Consider the following 20,172-nt stretch of genomic DNA (forward strand, 5'->3'; position numbering starts at 1 on the left):
ACGGTGCTGACGCTGGCGGCGACGCTGCTGCTCGCAACGGGCGGCGCGATCGCGCTCTAGGTAGCGCAAAAGATCTGTCTCTATGCACTATAGGCGACGCGGATGCGCTTAGTCGAACAGGCCAAAGCCCATGTCGTCGTCCGACTCCTCAGCGGGCTCCTCGGCCTTGGCCTCCTCGGCCGCCGGGGCGTCGGCCTGCGCGGCCGGGGCAGCCGCCGCCGCGACCGCCGCAAAGGCCTCGGGGTTGGCCAGCATCTCCTTGAGCTTGGCCGAGCCCTCGAACTCGTACTCGGTGCCGAGCGAGATGGCCAGCACGTTCTTGTACGAGTTGACCAGCGAGTGCATGACCGAGGCGAGCGTCGGGTAGTTGAGGGCCAGCGACACGCACGCGACCTGCTGGATACCGCTGACAAAGCGGCCCACCAGCTCCTCCTCGCTCACGTCGAGGACGTCGCTGCCGAACACGTTGCCGTTGCTGAAGATCTGCACGACGGTCATACCGTAGGTGAACGGCGAGATGTTCAGCAGGTTCAGCAGCGTAGCCTCCGAAGTGCCGACACGGTTGCCAGCCTCCACGACCTTCACGTCCGAGACAATCTCAATCGTACCACGGGCAATCTTGGTGGGCACACCGAGGGCCTGGAAGAACGAGGTCTTACCGGGCTCCATACCCGTGTTGCCGGCGGGCACAAAGATGTCGACGGGCGCGTAGGCACCAGCACGGGCAGGCGCGGCCACACGGTTGTCGAGAATCTTCGTACGCACGTCCTTCAGGTCCGACGAGGTGAACACGAAGCCGACGTTGCCACGCACGAACGGCATCAGGCGCTCGAACTCGGGGCGCTCCGCGATCACCTGGCGCAGGGCGCGGCGCACCATGGTGTTCTTACCCATGAGCACCGTGGCCTCGCCACGCAGAGCCTGACGGATCTGGTGCATCTGCTGCGAGGTGACGTTGTCAATGTTCACCACAAAGATCGACTCGTACTCGTCGAGCAGCTCGTTGAGCTTGGAGAACCAAGCCTCCTTCGAAGAACGGTTCGCACCCATACTAGCAATTCGTCAAGTCTTAGTTACAAGAGGCCCTTCCTATCACCACGCAAGCGGGTTGAAAGGATGTTTAAAGGGGGATGGCAAGCCGCCTCGCTCCGTACGAAGAAGAAAACGGCGGCTATAATATCACGTGACTCGATGCAGCAGCAGCAGCAGCGTCGTCCTCCGCCCCACACCGCGCGCGCCAGCGACGCATGCACGCATGGGCGGCCCCACGCACGCAGCCATTCGTCGGTGGGCGTGCGCCATGGCCGGGTAGCATCGTGCTGGGTCGTCAGGTGGCGGGTCTGCGCGCCCGTGCGGCCCCGGCGCCGACGCCGACCCTGTGGACGCCGACGCTGCCCAGGCCCGCGTACCGCGCCTTTTTGCGCGATGCCATGCGTCTGATGGCGCGCACCACACGCACACTCGAGCAGGTCGTTGCAGCGTGTGCGCCGGTGCCGTCGTGGGTCGACCACGTGCACAAGCGCGAGGAGCTGCAGTGTGTCCTGCTGGAGGCGGCGCTGCGGGCGCGCGTGCCCCTACCGCGCCTCGAGCAGCTGTGTACGGTGCAGGCGCAGCCGCCAGCGGGCGTGCCGCCGCCGCTTCTTGCATTCCGCCGCGCAATGCTCTTTCGCGCCTTTACCGCCCAGCTCCAGGGCCAGCGCTTCGTTGCCGCGGCTCAGCTCCTGGGTGACGCGCGATTGCGGCCGTCGCAGACGACGTATATGCTACGCCAGCTCCTACAGGCGCTACGCACACCCTCTGCTGCGCCGCTCACTAGCGAGCCGACGCATTCGCCGCGCGCCGCTCTGCGAGAAGCATGCGAGCGATTGGCCACGGTGGCACAGCGGCGTGGCGCTGTGGACGAGCGTGTGTTCCTGGGCGTGCTGCGCGAGCTCAGCCGCCGCCACATGCATACACACATGGCGCCATGGGCGCGCGTATGTGCGCCCCTCGTGCGAGGCGGCCCCACCCTCGCGCCACAGCTCGCCGAGGTCGTGCGTCGCGTCGCGACCCGCCACGGCGCGGCACCGGACGCAGCCATGCTGGTCATGGCCCTGCCGCCGCCCTGGCGCACGCCCTCCATGCTGCATACCCTGCTACTCTACCTGGACGAGGAGCCATCACCGCAGGCGGGCGCTGCGACGCGGGCTGTGTGGGACGACGTGCGCAGCGGCCTCGGGCCGCTGCTAGCACAATTGCACACGCACTTCGCACGCCTACGAGTGCATGCGTCGCGGGCGAGCGCAAGGGCTGCGTGGCACGAGTGGCGCGCGCTCGAGCAGCTCGATGCCGTCCCTGATGCCCTGCGCGCGCAGGCCGCGCTGCTTGTGGTACAGACGCTCAGCGCGGCGGGCCGGCTGAGCCTGGCGATGCGCTTGGCGGAGCGGCGCGCGCCGAGCGTGCTGGTCGCGCATGGCACAGCCGCACTCTATGCCATGTTGCGCAGTGTGCTGCAAGCCGCGCAGACACACGGCCAGAGCGAGCGCCGGACGCTGCTGAGCCACATGTACGAGTGTGTGCTGCGGGCTGCCGCACAGCGCCCGTCGCCACCCGCGCCCGACCACACGCGCGCGCTGCAGCTGCGGGAGCGCATGCCGTGTATGCATGGGCCGCCAGCCGTGCCGTCGAGTGCCGTGGTGCACGCGCTGCTGGCGCACGTATCGCGCCTTGTGGACACGTACGCGCTGCGGCCCGACCTGGCGACGCTGCAGCTTCTCGTGCGCACCGCAACGCAGTGGAATACGGCGATGGACTCGCGCGCCCTGTGGCACATGGCGGACCTGGCGCTGCCTCGCGTGCCTGGGCCCCGTCCGCCCGTGTACCGCGCCCTGCTGTGCGACCTGGCCGCCGCCTTAGAACGCCGGCACGACCGCGCGAGCGCTCGGCATGCACGGGCCCTCGCGCGCCGGTGCGCGCGGCGCGTGCGCCGCCCTCTCGCGCGCNACGGCGGCCGCGGGCGCCGAGCCGATCGTAGGGCCCGCGGCCTCCACACTAGGACGGCGCTAAGGTGGTAGACCCGTGTAGCTCTTTCCTCCGCATGTCGTCGTTCAAGGTGCGGCTGCGTGTGCCGTCGTCGAGTGCGGCTGCGCCAGCGCCGAGCTCTTCAGAGAGTCCGCCTGCGGCCCCGAAGGCCGAGGTGCACGAGCCGGACGAGTCGATGCAGAGTGACATGGTGACTGAGGACGCTTCGGACGACGAGCTCGCTGACGAGTCGCTCTCTGCGGCGGCGGACGGCGAGAGCCCGGCGCCGGCCGGTGATGAGAAGAAGGGCAAGAGGAAGACCAAGCGCATCGCGCCGCCGACCGGCTCGATTTCTGCGGTGGCCGCGACGCTCACGCTCGAGGAGCTGGACGCGCTGCCGTCGGCCAAGCGGCGCAAAGGCCTCAAGACGCGGGGTGCGCCGGGCCCGGGGCGCGGCTGGCGCAAGGGCCTATCGAAGGGCCAGAAGCCCGTGTACCGCCTGCCCGGCTCGAACCTGTCGACGGCGGACCTGCCGCAGCACCAGACTGTGCACCCGACGACGCCGTCCAGCTTTTCCAAGCTGGCAGAGTCGGCGCCGCGGCGCGCACGGAGCTCAGGGAGCCCGGCGCAGGCGGTGGCGCCCGCGCCGTCGGGGCCCCTGCGCAGCAGCACGATCAAGGTGACGCAAAACTCGCCGGACGCCATATTCCGGTACCCGTCGATCCCGGGGCCCAAAGAGATGCCCAGCCTGCTGCCGCTCGCCAAGGTGCCCAACTTTATCCCGGCGGTGGCGCCTGTCGAGAAGTTCAATACGGCGCAGCGCGTGCGGCCCTGGCGGTCGGCGCAGCGCGAGATTCTCACGCTGGGTGGGCGCGTGTGGCGTGCGCCTGTGTGGCTGAGCGAGCGGCGCCCCGAGGACGACGAGCCGGCGGAGGAGGCGGCCGCCTAGTGTATAGACTACAGGGCAGGCTACCTGTCTACAGCTTGGACACGCGCGGCGGCTCGAACTGCATCGCGAGCGACTCGCGGTGTACCAGCTCCTTGTTCACCTGCCAGGCATTCTTCGCGGCGCGCGACTTGACCTGCCCGGCGAGCTCAAAGGCGCGGCGCAGCGTGCCCTCCTGGCCATCGGCCAGGGCGTCGACGAGGCCTGCCTGCAGTGCCTCGCTGCCAGGGAAGCGGTGGCCCTCCAGCACGATCTTGCGCATGAGCGTCGACGACTTGACCACCGACTGGATCGCGCCGAGCATGCCGCGGGGAATGTGCGCGCCAAACTCGATCTCGTTCATGCACAGGTAGCCGCGCTGCGCGTTCATCACGCGGTAGTCGTGCGCGAGCGCGAGCGTGAAGCCCGCCGCGAACGCGTGGCCGCCAATCGCCGCGATGGTCGGGATGGGGAACGTCAGCAGCTCGGCGAACACAGGGTTCAGGTACTCGTTGAAGAAGTGCGGGTCCTTCAGCGCATTGAACAGGTCCAGTCCATTCGAGAAGATCTTCGACGAGAGCTCCGCAGACGTGATCAGCGCGGCGCCCTCGCCGACCTCTTCGTGCTCGACCCACTCGTTCCACTGGCGCCGCACGTCGCGCAGCGCCGCCAGCAGGCCGTCCCGCAACAGCGCGTGCGTCAGGCGGTTGTCCTTGGTCTGCTGGCCCGTAAGATACAGCACCCAGACGTGCTCCTGCTCGTGCAGCACGCTCCGCACAAGCGGCGTCTGGTCCTCGGAACTGCGGTACACCGTTTCTGTGGGCATGACTATGAGGCAAGCACCGGCTCCCTGCGGGGCACCCCTCGCCGGTCCACGTGGCTAGAGGGCCAGGGGCGGCTTGGCGCATGGTGGCTCGTACTGCATCGCGAGCGCGTCGGCGTAGAGCGCCTCCTTGATGCTCTGCCACGCGCCCGCAGCTGCGCGCGAGCGGACCTGGTCGGCGAGGGCGACGGCCTTGTGCAGCGTTGCCTCCGTCCCTTGCGCCGTCGCATGGACGAGCCCGTGGGCCTCGGCGTCCGCCGCGGTGAAGCGGTGCGCCTCGAGCAGGAGCTTGCGCTGCGCAGCCTTCGTCGCCACCGACTGGATCGCGCCGAGCATGCCGCGGGGGATCGGCGCGCCGAACTCGATCTCGTTCATACACAGGTAGCCGCGCTGCGCGTTCATCACGCGGTAGTCGTGCGCGAGCGCGAGCACGCACCCCGCGGCAAACGCGTGCCCCGTCACGGCGGCCACAGTGGGGATGGGGAAGGTGAGCAACTCGCGTATCAGCGCATTCAGGCAGTCGTTGAAGAAGTAGCGGTCACGGATCGCGTTCGGCAGATCGAGGCCGTTCGAAAAGAACTTGCTGTCGACCGGGGCCGTCGTGACGAGCGCGGCGCCCGGCTCCATCGCATGCGCCGCGACCCACTGCTCCCACTGCCTCCGCACATCGCGCAGGGCCGGCAGCAGGCCCTGCTGGATCATGGCGTGCGTCAGGCGGTGGTCCGGCGTCTCCTGGCCCAGAAATTGCAGCGTCCAGATCCGCTTCTCGGCGTCAAAGTCCGTGCGCACAAGGGGAACCTCGCTCGCGCTCGCATACACCTGCGGCGCACTCGTCGAGTAGCGCGCCACAGCGCGCCAGGGGCGTCCACGAACCGCCACGGCACGGAGCATGGTGGTGGAGGGCAGGGCTACCGGCTCTATGTCGCTGGGTCCGGCAGCCAAAAGGCGACCTGCGCACCGGCCGTGCTGAGCTGCGCGCACCGCGGGTTGAATGCCACGACGCGCGGCGTGCCTTCCTGGCCATTCAGGATCGCACTCGGCTGCAGTGTCACGGGCGCCGCGGGTGGCGACGCCGGGATCGACCACACACACAGCTGCGCGTTCGCCGAGCCGGCAATGACCATCTGGCCGTCGGGCGTCCAGCAGAGCTCCTGGCCGCTGATGCCAGCCGACGCCACGAGTCCGATGGATGCGCCGTCCGCGCGCTCGAGGCCGACGTGGCCCACGAGGCGGTACAGCAGCTTGCCGGAGAAGGCATCGAGCACATAGTGTACGTCGCCCGATGTGCCTGCGAGGAGATGCTGGCCCGTCTGGCTGAAGCTCAGGTGTGTGATGACGGGAATGCGTGGCGGCATCGTCACCTGCGAGAGCGCCACGGTATCGTCGATCGTGATCGTCAGGAACGGGTTCTGGTCAAACTTGCGCAGGTCATACAGCAGGACCGCCGACCGCTCGTTGATCGCCACCGCAAATACGAGGCCGCTGGGGTCGTACGCCACGACCGGGTGGCCCTGCACGCGCAGCTGGCCCTGCGCCGCCGGGCTGCGCAGGTCCCATAGCCGCACCGAGTCGTCGACCGCCGCCGACAGGAACGTGTCGTCGACCGGCGACATGGCGAGCGAGACGACCGTGCGCTTGTGCCCGCGGAAGTACTGCAGATACTTGTTGTCGTGCAGCGAGTGGTACCGCACCGTGTCTGCGTGAGCGGCGGCCACGTACCGTCTTCCTTCGTCGACGCATACACGATCGCCGACGACCGGTGCGTGAAGCGCGCGAGGTGCACGCCATACTTTTTGCTGTAGAGCGTCTTGATATGCCTGTGTTAGCTCGACTACGCACTTGCCGCTGCGGCAGTTGTACAGCTGGATCGTCTCGTCGTCCGACGCCGTCACGCACAGCTCGCCGCGATCGTCGTAGTCCAGACTCGTCACCTTGTGGTCCGGCTGCACGAACTCCTTGAACACCTTCGCAGGCTTCAGCGAGTCGACGAGCGCGAGCGACAGCGCGAGCTGCGCTGGCTTCTCCGCGTCCGCCTCGCTCATCACTACAGGCAACTAGGGCGTCGGTGGAGTAGGGGAATTATGGGCACCGCTCCGCCGCGGCCGCCTCGATCCACGGCGCCATGGTATCATCAAAGGCCGCGCGGCGGGCCACATAGTCGGGTAGGCGTTCGCCAAACGCACTCGTGGCTCGCGTGCGCGCCGAGTTGCGCGCGCCGTGCGAGCGCGCCGCGTCCTCGGCGGCCGGCACAGCGAGTGCCGCGAGCGACGGGCCCGTACGTCCGGTGGCGCCCGCGGAGCCGGCGTCACTGTCCTCAGCGCGCCGCGCACGCGCTTGCCGCTGCTCGCCGCGGCTCCTGCGCGGCTCGACCGATGGGTGGGGCAGGGGCCGCTTCGAGGGGGGCCTGTCGCCGCGCGCATGGTCAGGTAGCAGCTTGTCATAACGTGCGAGGGTCTCGCGCGCGTCGGCGAGAAGCTCCTGCTGCATGTGCTGGGCACACGCCAGGATCGCTTCGCGCGGGCGCCGCTCGGTGCCACTCAGCTCGGCCTCGCGCGCCTCGAGAGCAGGCAGCAGCTTGTGCACATCCATCGTCTCGAGGCGTGCCACCTGCTCGACCATATGCCGCCGATCGCGGACGAGGCCCTCTTTCTCGAGCCGGCGCAGCCGCTTTTCGGCGCGCTCAAACTTGCTGTGTAGCTGTTCGTATGCTTCGTCCGATGTGTCGTCCTGCTGTGAGACGCATGCACGTACCACGGGCGCCGACGCCCCGCGCGTCTTGGTCCGCACGGCCGGCTCATCGGCCGACTGGAAATCGGGCGTCTCGATCAGCTGGGTCTCGGCGCACCGGCGCGCCTTGTCGGGGTCAGAGAGGAATGCTAGGATCGCACGGATGCGCTCGTCGTCGCCCACACTCGTCGTGCCGCGTTCGCCAAGTATGATCGGCGTGTCTGGCGGCAGAAATGGGCCCGCTGGGGTGAGTCTCAGGCACGTACGGGGTTGGGGCGCGCGTGTCCCGCGTCCCAGGAGCACGTCCATGTCGCCTGTCATGCGCCGCGACTCGAGGTGCGAGCGCCGCAGGGACGGCGTGCGCGCCGGCACCGCCGCGCCTGCGCCCGACGCAGGCGACGCGCGCGGCGTCATCAGGCAGATCCGCGTGGCTGCGACGCAGCTGGGTGGAGGTAGAGAAAACGCCCCTTTTCCAGGCTACTGTCGTCTTCCATGGTGCTGTGCCGACGACGCGGGTGTGGCCGCGAGATGGGACCCGGCACGACCGGCCCGTGCCGCTACCATCCCGGCGCGCCTGTCTTCCACGAAGGCCTCAAGTCGTGGTCTTGCTGCCAGGCGACCAACAAGCCCGTGCTGGACTTTGAGCAGTTCCTCCAGCTGCCGGGCTGTGCCGTCGCGGATGCGCACACGGACGAGGCACAGGCACTGCCGGAGCAGCCGCGCAAGCCTGCGCCAGCTGAGCCCGAGCAGGTGGCGCAGTCGCTGAGCGCCATCCAGCTCAGCGGCGACGCGCCCCAGACGCGCACAGCGCCCGCGCCACCCAAGGCGACCGAGCCTGCGCCTGAGCCGCGTGACCCCGAGACACTCACGTCCATCGCCGCTGGCACGGCATGCCGCCGCCCAGGCTGCGGATTCGTCGCGGAGGCAGCGATCCCAGCACGCGACCGGACGGCCGAGTCGTGCCGCTACCACCGGGGCACGCCGATCTTCCACGAGGGCTCCAAGGGCTATACGTGCTGCAAGCGCCGCGTCCTGCACTTCGACGACTTTCTGCAGATCGAGCCGTGCACGACGGCAGAGCATGGCCACCTGTTTGCCGTGCCCGAGCCGGACAAGGCACAAGTGTCGTGCCGCGTGGACCACTACGAGACGCCCGCCGACGTGCGTGTCACTGTATACGCCAAAAACGTCGATGCGGAGCAGAGCACGATCGAAATCCGCGAGTCCGAGGTTGTGCTGTCCCTGCTGCTTGCGCCAACGCCTTCGGTGCCCCATGCGCGCCGATTTGAGCGCACGCTGCAGCCCTTCGGCGACGTGGATGCGGCAGCGTCGTCGTACACCCTCGGCAAGATGAAGCTGGACATGGTGCTCGTGAAGAAGGAACAGGGCACCAGCTGGCCTGCGCTCGAACGCGACGAGCCCGTGTACGGCTACGGCGTGACGTTTGGCCGCCGCTAGATAGACCACAGACCCGACGCACACTAGGCCGTTGGCGCAGGCTTCACATCCGACCCACGCACCAGTTCTGCGTGAGTGCCCTGGACATACCTTGGATGGACGCCTCCAGCGCATCGAGGCGGTCCGCCATATCGTTCACTGCGTTAGACAATCCACGTACTGCGCTGCACCACATGCTTGTTGCGCTCCTCAAAGCGCTCCTCAATTTGCGTCAGCAGCGAGTCCACCCAGTCGCCCAGCTGCTGCGGCGTTGTCGTGTCGGACATGCTCGCACGCCCCGCGCTCGACGCAGCGCTCGCCGGCCGCGGCCGCGGCGTGGACGCTCGCCCGATAATTACAAAAATGCCCTTGGCGCGACGGCCGCCGTCGGCGGCTTCGCGCTGCGTTCTTCGACGATGCGTGTGCGCACGCTGCGAGCCTTTTCTACCGCGGCGACTGCGCGACAGAGCGCGCCACCTAGCCGCCACATGGGCAAGGGCCAGCGGGCGCGCCGTAGTGCCGCCGAGCCGGCCGCACCGGCGCTGGACGAGGCGCTGACGCCCTCGACGCCCTGGGACCAGCCGCTCTTCCGCGAGGCAAGCCGGCGCCCCGCGGTGCCCCTGCCCAAGGTGCGCCTCGGTGCTGATGTGCCGATCGGCGAGCTCAAGAGTGCGCCGCTTACCCAAAAGGAGACGCACCGCGCAAACAAGCTGTTCTTCCAGCGCAACGGCGCCTGTGTGCTGGGCGGGTCTCACACCCCTCTCGTGCGGTATGCGCCGCCGATCGCCGTGCCCCAGGGTGTCGAGCTTGGCACGGGGCCCGGGAGGAAGGCCGTTGTCCGCTCGCTGCTCGATGCACAGGTGCGGGCCGGCGACTATACGCCCTACAAGGCGGGGCAGGCACTGCATGACCCGTCGCTGCGGGCACCGGAGGCGGCGCGGACCCCGTCCTCGGCGGCCCTGCTCGCTGCCGACCAGGCGATGAGCGCGAATGCATCCATGCACCCCCTCGCGCGCCGCTATGTAGTGGAGCGCATCGCCGCGCAGCTCGGCGTGGCGTGCTAAAAGGGTATATAGCTGCTACGCGATGTATCCATGTCGTCCAGGTCGCCGTCCAAGTCGCCGTCCATGTACATGGATTCGGCGCGGCCTTCGGCAGCCCAGAGCGCCGGCGCTCTGGGCCCTGCGGGACTCGCGCTCAGCGAGTCGGGCGGCCCCATCAGGTGCGGACGTGCGCGCACACGCACAGGCAGGCTCGTATGCGAGAGTGATGCGAGGGACCCGGGCGTAATATCCGCGTCGAGCTCGGCGCTCGTGCTCCCATCCCACGCGACGGGGGCCAGCAGAGCCGGCGCGTCCGTGCCAAGCAGGTCGAGCGCAGGCGGCACATCGTCGTCCATGTGGCTTAGCTCCTCCTCGGCGAGTGTGCGCCGGCGGCCGATCTGCACAATATCGCGCTCGCCGAAGCGCACGTGCTCAAGCTTAGCGTTCTCGAGCGTGTCTTCCCAGTCACTCAGCTGGTCCGCATCCGCCGTGCTGCCGAGCGGCGGGAGGCCTTTGAGTACGCGCAGGAGGCGCGCGTCCTCGGCGGCCTGTCCACGCCACGGCAGATGCTCGGCACGGGCTGAGCGGCGCGCCTCCTGCTCGATGCGCTGCCGCGCGGCCACCTCGGCGGTGTGCTGTGTGGACCCAGCACGCGCGACCACATTTGTCGAGGGGAGCCACCGACGGTCCTCGGCCTGCTCAGCGAGCGCCGACACATCGCTGGGCAGCGCGCCAGGACGGTGCGACGTGCCTGGCGGCCACGCGGCCTCGTCGCCGGCGACCGGCCCTTGCTCTGCCTCATCGTCTGACGAATAGGCGTCGGTCGCGTCCGCTGCGTGACGTGGCGCACGGCGGCGCACCTCGCGGGTCGCCGCCTGCGCCTGGAGCGACCACAGCGTCGGGATCGGCGTCATGCGCTATCGTACAGGGTCCCACTCGCTCGGGGTCCGCGGAGGATGACTAAACACCCGACGCGCCACCGCTGGGGCTTCGCGGACGGACCCTTAAGAAGGGCGGCCGCCCTGGGCCCCCTCCCACAACATGTCTGCTCACACTGTACCTGCTCAGATGAAAGCCCTTACCATCGACGGCAAGAGTGCCGCTTCGGTCAAGACGATCGACACGCCGAAGCCGGGCCCTGGCCAAATCCTCGTCAAGGTGGCGGCCAACGCGCTGAACCCCACGGATTGGAAGCACCTGGACTACTTTGGCATCAAGGACGCGATCGTCGGCTCGGACTTTATTGGCACGGTGGTCGACAAGGATGCGAATGCCGGGAACACGGTCGAGATTGGCGAGCGTGTCGCGGGCTGCGTGCGCGGTGGGCACACGCCCGGCATGGGCGCCTTTGCGGAGTACCTGGTGACCTACCCGTCCGCTGTGACGACGGTGCCTGACTCGATCTCGGACGTCGACGGCGCGGGTCTGGGTGTTGGTGGATTTACTGCGCTGTTCGGCCTCTTCCAGCCGAAGCACCTCGGCCTGCCGGTGCCGCCTCGCGGCCCTCTGCCGGACGTGGACCCCAAGCTCAAGGTGCTTGTGTGGTCGGGTGCGTCGTCGACGGGCCAGTTTGCCATCCAGGCTGCGCGTGCGACGGGTGCCTACGTGATTGTGACGGCGTCGTCGAAGAACCACGAGTGGCTCAAGTCGCTGGGTGCGGCGGAGGCGTTCGACTACTCTGACCCTGAGACGCCCGCCAAGATTGCTGCGGCGCACCCCGACCTCGCGTACGCGTTCGACTCGCGCTCGGAGCAGGGCTCACAGGAGGCGTGTGCTCGTGCGCTGAGCAAGGAGGGCGGCAAGGTTGTGTGTCTGCTGCCTTTCAACCCCAAGACGGTGGCCGAGGCGAACCCCAAGGTGAAGACGACCTTTTTGCTGCTCTACACCACCTCGGGCGAGCGCACGGAGATGTTCTCGATCGTATTCGACGAGGCGTACTGCCAGGAGGACATGCGCTACATGCAGGAGATGGCCAGCGGCAAGAACGGTCTCATGTTCCAGCTGCTCTCGTCGGGCGCGCTGCGCCCGAACCGCTCGACGCTGCAGACGGGCGGCTTCGACGCGGTCCTTGCTGGCCTCGACCGCATGCGCAACGGCCAGGTTTCGGGAGAGAAGCTAATTTACAAGCAGTAGACCTGCCACTGCCTATAGCGGACTTAGGGTCTATATTAGTCGTCATCCAAGTCGAAGCGGCGTCCGGAGTCCAAGTCCATCTCCGTGGCACGCACCCAGCGCGTGCGGAACACCAGTTTGTAGGCCAAGAAGCCAACGGGAAAGAGCGGAAGCATGATGTATGCATCGACAAAGTCGCCTGCCGAAAAGGGTGACAGCGTGGTCCACCCCTGGACGAGCGCGAGAAACACGCTGGCAAAAAGGCCAAAGTACGCGGTCCACGGGTACAAAAAGGCACAGTACGGCAGCTCGTCGACACTGCGGTGCTGCACGCGCATAGCGGTGCGGAAGCGCAGGTGCATAAAGCACACCGAGGCCCACACAAGGAACGTCGACACGCCCGACACATTGACGATGTAGTTATACGCCTTTGAAGCGCCCGTGCTGACGTTCATCATGGAGAGGGCGCCGCATGCGTTTGTAAACAGCACGGCCCACACCGGGACACCCCGGCGATTCGTGTATCGCAGCAGCGGGGGCGCCTTGTTATCGTGAGCCATAAACAGGAGAGTACGCGAGCCAATGTACACCGAGCCGTTCAGGGCCGACAAACACGTCACAAAGATAAACGCATTGATGAGGTGCTTGCCGTTCTCCCAGCCGGCCTGCTGGATGGCGACGGTCATGGGGCTCTGCAGCATCTCGCTCGCCCCGTTGATCAGTCCGCTGGCGTTGGCCGGGCAGGTGATGCCAAAGAAAAAGGCGCTCCCCACATACACAAAGAGGATTCGCCAGAACACCTTGCGCGTCGCGCTCGGCACGGCCTTGCGGGGATTGCGTGTTTCCGTGGCCGCCAGGGCGACGGACTCGATGCCCGAATAGAACGTGGAGCAGAACACGAACACGGCGGCCACGCCGCGGAAGCCGTGGCCGCCAAACGCGCCGGGGTTGTTCCAGTATCGGAAGCCCACGGCGTCGCCATTGACGCCGCCCGACACGTATACAATCGAGAAGATAAAGTAGGCCGCGAGGCCAAGCAGCTTGGCGAGGCCGAGCCAGAACTCGGCCTCGCCAAAGCTCTCGACACCGAGCATCTGGTACCCCAGGAAGACGAACCAGAAAATGAGAAAGTAGCCCCACTGCGGCACCTTGTCGCTCCAGTCCGTGACCAGCGAGGTAATCACGTTGTACTCGTTCGCCAGCACAGTGACCCACAGGATAAAGTAGTTCCAGCCGACAATAAAGCCAAAGGCGCGGTCGACCGTGCGGTCGCCCAGCTGGATAAAGGCACCGCCAAGCGGAAACTGCGTCGTGAGCTCGCCGAGGGACTGCATCACGCAAAAGGCAATGATGCCGACGATGCCAAAGCCGAGGAGCAGGGACGCGGGGCCACCCTTCGAGAGGGCACCCCCAGCACCGACAAGGAGACCAGGGCCAATAATTCCCGCGAGCGCCAGCATGCTCAGATGCCGGTTTTTGAGGCCGCGCCGCACACCCGAGTCGGGGTCCATGGTGTGGGACAGTCGCTCTTGCTGGTGCTCATCGAATGCATCCTCTGGCGTATTTTCAACAACCCATTTGTTGTCCGCATCGTCACTCCGCTTCTCTAGCGGAATCGACAGTCCTTCCTCCTCGCCATGGGACTCTGGCGCGCTTCTCAGCGGGCCGAGCATGGCGGCCTTTGCACAGTGCCCGTCACGAGGGTACCTACTCAATAAACGCGACTTTCACTGGCATGCACGTGCAGTGACGTGCAGGATAACCGTGTAATCAATGACCTACCAGGCTACAATCCTAGAGCCATAACACGTCGCGACCCCACAAACTGCGCTTAATATAGTCGCCGAGCACGAGCACGCGCGTGCGCAATGACACCATTTCTGAGAGGTAGACACTGCGCCATGCATACATGGCAATCAAACCCCCGAATAATGTCTTAAACGGACCAGGGATAGGCAGCTCAAACGCTGCGGCATTGCCAAGATAGGCAATGCTTCCTAGGCTGCGGAACACGAACGGCTTGTGGATGGCCTCGTCGAGGTCCTCGGCATCACGTGGCAGAGCATCGCGGGCGCGCAGGGACGCGTACCTGTTCAGCTTGTGCGCGAGGTACTTGCCCTCCTGGGACGCAATCTGCGCGGTGGGGGGGTACGAGGTCATGTTCTTCGTTGCGTCCGCAATCATCTCGGCGAGCTCGTTAGCACACAGGCGCTCGTTCTTGTCGAAGTCGTACTTCTCGAACAGCGGCTTGATGCCCTGCAGCTGCTCGTTTGCGATCGGGAACTTGAGACGCAGCACCTTGATCAGCTGCGTGAACTCGGCCAGCGTCAGCTCGCCGTCTTTGTCCTTGTCGAACCGGTCCAAATGGCCGAAAATGTAGCCTTTCAGGTCCGAGTCGAGCGTCGACGCGTCACCCACCGCATACACGGTGCCTGGCTCCGTGCCGAGCACCCGCAGCTGCGAGTCGACCTTGAGCGCATGGCGGTGCCCCTGATTCGGCAGCGTCGTCGAGAGGCGGCGCGTAAAGTCGTTCATCGTCACACCGACCGACCACACGGTGCACCCCGAGGGTATCGTGCGCATGAACTTCTCGCCGGTCAGTGGGTTGAACTGCTCAAACGACACGCCGTCGGGGTGGATCTGCGTCACCTGCGCATTCGTCACAACGTCCACGTCCTCGGAGCGGAAGCGCTGCTCGGCAAACTTGGAGATGGCCTCGGCATACGTGTTCAGAATGTGCGTCTCGTTCTGCAGCACATGCACCTGCGCCTCGCGCTCCACGATGGACGGGTAGTTCTTGTACACGTCCTCTTCGATCATGTCGTGGATCTCAGCCGCGAGCTCAACGCCCGTCGGGCCACCACCACACACCACAAAGGACAGCAGACGCTTGCGTTCCTCGTCAGACGTCGTCGGCAGCGACGCCATCTCAAAGTTCTCCAGCAGCTGCTTGCGCAAGCGTTGCGCATCACGCACCGTCTTGAGGCGGAACGCGTGCTCGAGACCCGTCGCGCCGTGGTTGTTCGTCACACTGCCCACCGCAATCACCAGCTTGTCGTACGGCACGTACATCACCGAGGTATCGCTCGGCTTGCGCTCCCCGTCCGCCGAGCCGTCCCACTGCGGTGAAATCAGCTCGACCTCCAGCAGGCCCCGCGCGCCGTCCATCGCCTGGAGCGTGTGGCGGTCCAGGCTCTCGTGGGGATGCACATTGACGGCCGCGCCCTGCACAAACTGCCCACGCGTGCGTGCGAGCAGGCGGCGCAGCGACTCGGTCACCGAGCGCACACCCACCGTGCCGACCGCCACGGCCGGCAGCAGCGGCGTGAACAGGAAGTAGTTGGTCGGGCTCACCAGAGTCACCTCGTACACATCAGGGTCCAGCGACTTGAGCAGGGACACAGCGCCCCAGCCACCTCCCACAATCACAAGACGCTCCTTCGGCGGGCGGCCATCCGCCGGCGGCGCGTTGGCTCGCGACAGGATCGGACGGTTTGCAGGACCACCCCACTCACAAGCACGCTCCAGCGACGTGTCCGTGTCGGTCACCAACACACGGTGGTACGTCATCGAGTCGTAGATGAGCAGCCCGCCCAACACCGCCGTGGCCGAAAACGCAAGAGAGCCAAGGCCATACACTGGGTACCGCACCCATCGACTCTTCCACAGGGATGCACGCACACTAGTCGAGGAGAACGTCCGCGCGCGCACGAGCGGTGCCGCACGCAGCGGCGCACGCCACGCTGAGCCTATCCGGATCATGGTTCTAAAGCCAGATCGGGCCCGCTCAGGCACGCGGGACACGGACCGCCCACTCCACGTGATTGGCCACTTACATGGGTCGCGGGGGCAGCGGCGGCGGCGGCGCCGAGGCAGCCAGGCCGGACGACGCAGACTCCGTCGACGCTCTGGACGGCCGCGGCGGCGTTGGCGGTGCCGTTCTCGGCGTGGCGGGCGGGGCTGGTGTGGCAGGCTGGGCAGCGCTGTCGTCCACGGCCGCCCCGCGCGGCGGCGGCGGCGGCGCACGGCGGCGCACGCTCTCGTCGGGAGCTGCATCGGCCCATGGATCGCCGGCGATATCCTCGCCCATCTCAGGGTCGAGCGGGCCCCGGAGCCACCATGGCTCGCTCGGCGCTGGGGTGCCCTGCCCCGACGCCTCTAGGCGCGCACGTACCAGCTCCTCGTATGCGGCCTCCTTCGCCGCTTGATCCACCGTGCAGAGGTCCACATCCAGTAGCGCATACACTGGGCGGTGGTCGCTGAGGCGCACGCTCTGTGCACTGCCATACGCGTGTGCATCCATGCCGAGATGCGCGTTTGTGCAGCGGAACAGAACACGGTCCGTCCACGCGGGTGGCCGCATCTTTTCGGACGTGTCGTACAGGTCCGTACCGACGTCGTACTTGTAGGTGGGCGGGAATGTAAGCGGTGCCTCTTCGTAGCCGTGAAACACGGCGCCCGTGCGCCGTTCCAGCGTCAGCTGGTCCTCTGAAGCCAGCACACTGTACTTCTGTGCAGCGCACAATTCACGCACCTCCTCGTTGCTGGGGTGCACGAGGCGGTAGTTCAAGTCGCCCATCCATACAATGTGGTCGTGCTCGTCCACGGTGCGACCGCGCGAGAAGGTCAGGCCACGCACGAGACTCGCATAGTCGCTGTTACGTTCCTCCGTGTTGCCCGCGCCAGCCGCGAAATGCGCGCCGACCACGCACACGCTCGTATCAAATAGGTCGAAGCGGACACTGACGCCGCCCTTGTTTCCGCTCATGCCGCGGAAGCCCGTCTTTTTGGTCGCGCCCTCCACGCGCCGGATATGCGGCAGGAGCGACGGCTTGGCGTACATCAGCAGCGCCGAGCCAAAGAGCTGCACTTGGCGCAGCGGCACGTACGTCTCGCCATACATACCCAGTGTCCGCAAGATCGCAGCGTCCCAGGCCGCAAACTCCTCGCTCGATGCCAGCAGCATTTGCTGCGCGGTCAGCGGCACAATCTCCTGCAGACACACGGCCACGAGTGCCGGCGCCGCGGCGCTCGGCGCGTGGGGACACAGCCAGTCGGACAGATCGGCCTGGCGCGGCGTGACGGCACACACGTTGAATGTGCCAAACAGCATGCGCTCCTGGTGTACAGTCGCATAGTCGGCCCAGCGCTGCTCTAGCGCCGCCGAGACACCCGAGTACAGTGGATCGCACAGCTCAATGCTCCGCTGCCCGCTGCGCTGGCCTAGCAGGAGATCAATGGCCTCCTGCTTCGACGCGTCCTGGAAGTGGTTCACATACATGCGACTCGCACTCTTTGCTGCGTCGCTAATGAGGCCCGTCCACCCCTTCTTGGCGCCTGAGCGCGCAAAGTGCGCGTTGAGCGAGCCAGTGCCCGTGTTGATCACCGAGAGTGCGTCGCCATTCTCCGCCCACAGCTCGCGGTGAGCGGCACTTAGCGCGCTGGAAATCGCCGCGTCGTGCGCCCATGTGACCTGGAGCGGCTCGTCAAGCGCGTCGTCACGCAGCGACTGCCGCCAGTCATGCAGCAGGGCGTGCGAGAACAGACCCTGGACCAGGTTGGTGCGGTCGAGGCAGTCGAAGCAGTTGATGCGAAACACACCGCTCTGTCGCTGCAGCTCCGCCTGACCGCGGTGCAGCGCATACTTTTGGCTCTGACGCTGCGCTTGCATGTCGCGCCGGCGGTCCAGCTCCTGCGCAACGATCTCGAGGCTGCTGATTGACTTGGTGAGCGCATGAAAGTCGTAGTGTGTGTACGTCACATCCGCCGCATTCAGCTCGCGCAGGTGCGTCCGATATGCATCGCTGAGCGCCCTCTCCGCGTCGCGCATGCCCAGCAGGTCCACCGCACACACGCGGTGGTACTCATCGAGCAGGTCCTCCATGTGCTTGCGGAAGGCAGGCATCGACGCAGCACCGGTGCGGGTGATCTGAATCTTGGCACTGAGCGCTTGGAGCCCCTGCTGCTCCCAAAACACAGGCACAGAGCCACGCAGCTGCACGTACGAGTAGGTAAGGTCATCCACTTGGAGCATCGTCTCCGTCTCGACAAAGTGGGCCGCATGGCCGTCGTCGTCGATCCCTCGCATGTTGTACCGCGTGCCCGCACGCTGCGTACTCAGCCGGCTGAGCACCACGAGCTGGCACGGCACGGGGCCGGGGATGCGCCGAATTCCCACATAGCCCTGGATCACCGAGAGACACAGGTCCTCGGCATCGAAGCGGCGCTGCCGCGGAAGATCCAGGCGGTCACGGAACATCTCGAGCGGCTTTCTCATGTGCTCATTCCACACAAACTGCTCCTGGAAGGCGTGCTCGTCATTCGAGCACTGCAGACGCCGCGTCAAGTCGTACCCACTTGTCGTGAAGTAGAACGAGCCGCCGGACAGGTACTTCCGAATGGCCACGCAGGGGTCGTCCGGTGCACCCGGCGGTCCGAGGCGCCCACTGTCACCCGGCTCCGTCGCGCCCTGGGCCAGCGCCATGTCGTTCGGGAGCCTTCGGCTCACGCAGAAGAACGACACATTGCGCACACGATGCACAACGTGCGCACCGCGCAACTCGCCGACGCGGTCAGACGCCGATACAGCCACAATAAACATGTCAGATCCCACACGCAGAAGGCCCAGCAGCCCCACGAGCGGCATGCTCGCGATCGACAGCCGCCGCATCGAGCTCCAAGTCACGTCGCGCGCGTCGAGGAGCGTCAGGGTCCCCTGCTCCTCGACTACCGAGAATGACAACACGAGCGCAGATTCTTTCTCTTGCGCCGGATTCAACGGGTCATAGCGTGTCACCAGCACCTGGGGCGGCTGTGTGGCCGCCCGCGCCACCCATATATGCATAGGGGGTCCCTGGACGGCGGCGCTGCGCCGCGCTGGGACCACGCTTATGTCAGCGTAGGCAGTGGCACCGCACGCGTGGGCCGCTCCTGTCATGGACTCGAGCGCGCCGAGCGGCATGCCGCCCACGTCGGTGTACCGCGCGCCGAGCACGCGCGCGCATGGTACGCAATGCATGCTCACTGATGCAGCGCCGCCGCCGGCCGACACCGACGACTTTGAGCCGACGCCTCACGAGCTTCGTGCCGCATTCGCGGACGCCCTTCAGGGCCGCCACAGCACCAATGCCCCGCTCATGACACGCGCCATGCGCGAGAAGAGAGATCAGGAGCTGGGGCGCACCAAAAAAGTGTACGAACACATCCGTATCCGCGTGCGCTTCGCGGATCGCATGCAGATCGAGAGCACCTTCCCTGCCGCCGCGACGATCGCGGATGTGTATGCCTTTGTGGATGAAGCACTCGTGGATACATCTGATACCTATGTGCTATTCCAGTCGCCGCCACGCCGCGATTTCCCGCGCACCGACCCGGCGCGCGCACAGACGCTCGCTAGTCTCGGATTCGCACCGGCCGCTGTGCTTGGCGTGCGCTGGAGTGACCCAAGCAGAAACGGTACGTATGCCACCCTCACATGCAGCCACAGATGCACCCGCGCCGCTCAAGCCTGAGCTGGTCGCGCGCGCACGCGATGTACCAGTCGTGCCCCCGTTCACCGGCGCGCAGGTGCCTATGGTCCGCGCACCCAGCGTAGAGGCGCCCGCGGCCGAGGCTCGAGAGAAGCGCAAGTTCCCCAAGGTACGTCGCGCGCGTCTCACGCAGTGGTTCAAGGGCACCGGCGGCGCCCCACGGTAGCCTACATAGTCACGTGACCTCATCGGTCGGGTCCGGCCACACCCGCCGTGCTCCGCTCGTACCGCACGTCACCATGTCGCTGGCGAACTCGTTCTACAACATCATTGTGAAGCGCAACTCGATCTAGTATGTACCTGACGCCGAGTCATCGTGCTGACGTCTTAGCGTTGGCACCATCTTCGCCGGTGCCTTTGGCTTCGGCATTGCCTTCGACACCCTGACGGAAAAGTGGTGGGACTACCACAACAAGGGCGTACGTATTACGGCTTTTGTAAGGGGCCAGGACTGACACGGCGCGTCATGCTGCGGCATTTTGCACGTGCCTCACGACAGAAGCAGTGGAAGGACATCCGTCACAAGGTACGTACGGTGCGCGGACGGCCTGCTCGCTCGTATGGCATGCAGGCCCG

General features: G+C 66.4%; 11 protein-coding genes across 11 annotated transcripts; 4 read left to right on the forward strand and 7 right to left on the reverse strand.

Moving 5' to 3' along the window:
* Positions 1 to 108: 108 nt before the first annotated feature.
* Positions 109 to 1,050, reverse strand: MSY001_1533 (uncharacterized protein; the record flags this gene model as incomplete). The annotated part of the gene is made up of 1 exon (XM_018883339.1): positions 109 to 1,050. The coding sequence occupies one exon, from the start codon at positions 1,048 to 1,050 to the stop codon at positions 109 to 111; it is 942 nt and encodes a 313-aa protein (XP_018740108.1).
* A 197-nt stretch (positions 1,051 to 1,247) lies between these two features.
* On the forward strand, positions 1,248 to 3,949 carry MSY001_1534 (uncharacterized protein; the record flags this gene model as incomplete). The annotated part of the gene is made up of 2 exons (XM_018883340.1): positions 1,248 to 2,947; positions 3,064 to 3,949. The coding sequence occupies 2 exons, from the start codon at positions 1,248 to 1,250 to the stop codon at positions 3,947 to 3,949; spliced, it is 2,586 nt and encodes an 861-aa protein (XP_018740109.1).
* Positions 3,950 to 3,977: 28 nt separating this feature from the next.
* On the reverse strand, positions 3,978 to 5,639 carry MSY001_1535 (uncharacterized protein; the record flags this gene model as incomplete). Its single annotated transcript, XM_018883341.1, has 2 exons — positions 3,978 to 4,725; positions 4,846 to 5,639. 2 exons carry the CDS (start codon positions 5,637 to 5,639, stop codon positions 3,978 to 3,980), a joined length of 1,542 nt encoding a protein of 513 aa, XP_018740110.1.
* Positions 5,640 to 5,665: 26 nt separating this feature from the next.
* Positions 5,666 to 6,790, reverse strand: MSY001_1536 (uncharacterized protein; the record flags this gene model as incomplete). Its single annotated transcript, XM_018883342.1, is given in 2 exon segments — positions 5,666 to 6,565; positions 6,584 to 6,790. 2 exon segments carry the CDS (start codon positions 6,788 to 6,790, stop codon positions 5,666 to 5,668), a joined length of 1,107 nt encoding a protein of 368 aa, XP_018740111.1.
* Positions 6,791 to 6,827: 37 nt separating this feature from the next.
* MSY001_1537 (uncharacterized protein) lies at positions 6,828 to 7,784 on the reverse strand (the record flags this gene model as incomplete). Its single annotated transcript, XM_018883344.1, has 2 exons — positions 6,828 to 7,717; positions 7,742 to 7,784. The coding sequence occupies 2 exons, from the start codon at positions 7,782 to 7,784 to the stop codon at positions 6,828 to 6,830; spliced, it is 933 nt and encodes a 310-aa protein (XP_018740112.1).
* A 219-nt stretch (positions 7,785 to 8,003) lies between these two features.
* On the forward strand, positions 8,004 to 8,933 carry MSY001_1538 (uncharacterized protein; the record flags this gene model as incomplete). The annotated part of the gene is made up of 1 exon (XM_018883345.1): positions 8,004 to 8,933. The coding sequence occupies one exon, from the start codon at positions 8,004 to 8,006 to the stop codon at positions 8,931 to 8,933; it is 930 nt and encodes a 309-aa protein (XP_018740113.1).
* A 395-nt stretch (positions 8,934 to 9,328) lies between these two features.
* On the forward strand, positions 9,329 to 9,976 carry MSY001_1539 (uncharacterized protein; the record flags this gene model as incomplete). The annotated part of the gene is made up of 1 exon (XM_018883346.1): positions 9,329 to 9,976. The coding sequence occupies one exon, from the start codon at positions 9,329 to 9,331 to the stop codon at positions 9,974 to 9,976; it is 648 nt and encodes a 215-aa protein (XP_018740114.1).
* On the reverse strand, positions 9,973 to 10,869 carry MSY001_1540 (uncharacterized protein; the record flags this gene model as incomplete). Its single annotated transcript, XM_018883347.1, has 1 exon — positions 9,973 to 10,869. One exon carries the CDS (start codon positions 10,867 to 10,869, stop codon positions 9,973 to 9,975), a length of 897 nt encoding a protein of 298 aa, XP_018740115.1.
* Positions 10,870 to 10,996: 127 nt separating this feature from the next.
* On the forward strand, positions 10,997 to 12,088 carry MSY001_1541 (uncharacterized protein; the record flags this gene model as incomplete). The annotated part of the gene is given in 2 exon segments (XM_018883348.1): positions 10,997 to 11,011; positions 11,024 to 12,088. 2 exon segments carry the CDS (start codon positions 10,997 to 10,999, stop codon positions 12,086 to 12,088), a joined length of 1,080 nt encoding a protein of 359 aa, XP_018740116.1.
* A 35-nt stretch (positions 12,089 to 12,123) lies between these two features.
* Positions 12,124 to 13,740, reverse strand: MSY001_1542 (uncharacterized protein; the record flags this gene model as incomplete). The annotated part of the gene is made up of 1 exon (XM_018883349.1): positions 12,124 to 13,740. One exon carries the CDS (start codon positions 13,738 to 13,740, stop codon positions 12,124 to 12,126), a length of 1,617 nt encoding a protein of 538 aa, XP_018740117.1.
* A 121-nt stretch (positions 13,741 to 13,861) lies between these two features.
* Positions 13,862 to 18,713, reverse strand: MSY001_1543 (uncharacterized protein; the record flags this gene model as incomplete). The annotated part of the gene is made up of 2 exons (XM_018883350.1): positions 13,862 to 15,881; positions 15,904 to 18,713. 2 exons carry the CDS (start codon positions 18,711 to 18,713, stop codon positions 13,862 to 13,864), a joined length of 4,830 nt encoding a protein of 1,609 aa, XP_018740118.1.
* Positions 18,714 to 20,172: the final 1,459 nt, after the last annotated feature.

The sequence above is a fragment of the Malassezia sympodialis genome, genomic scaffold (genome assembly GCF_000349305.1).
Source record: "Malassezia sympodialis ATCC 42132 genomic scaffold, msy_sf_7, whole genome shotgun sequence".
NCBI classification, from domain to species: Eukaryota; Fungi; Basidiomycota; class Malasseziomycetes; order Malasseziales; family Malasseziaceae; genus Malassezia; species Malassezia sympodialis.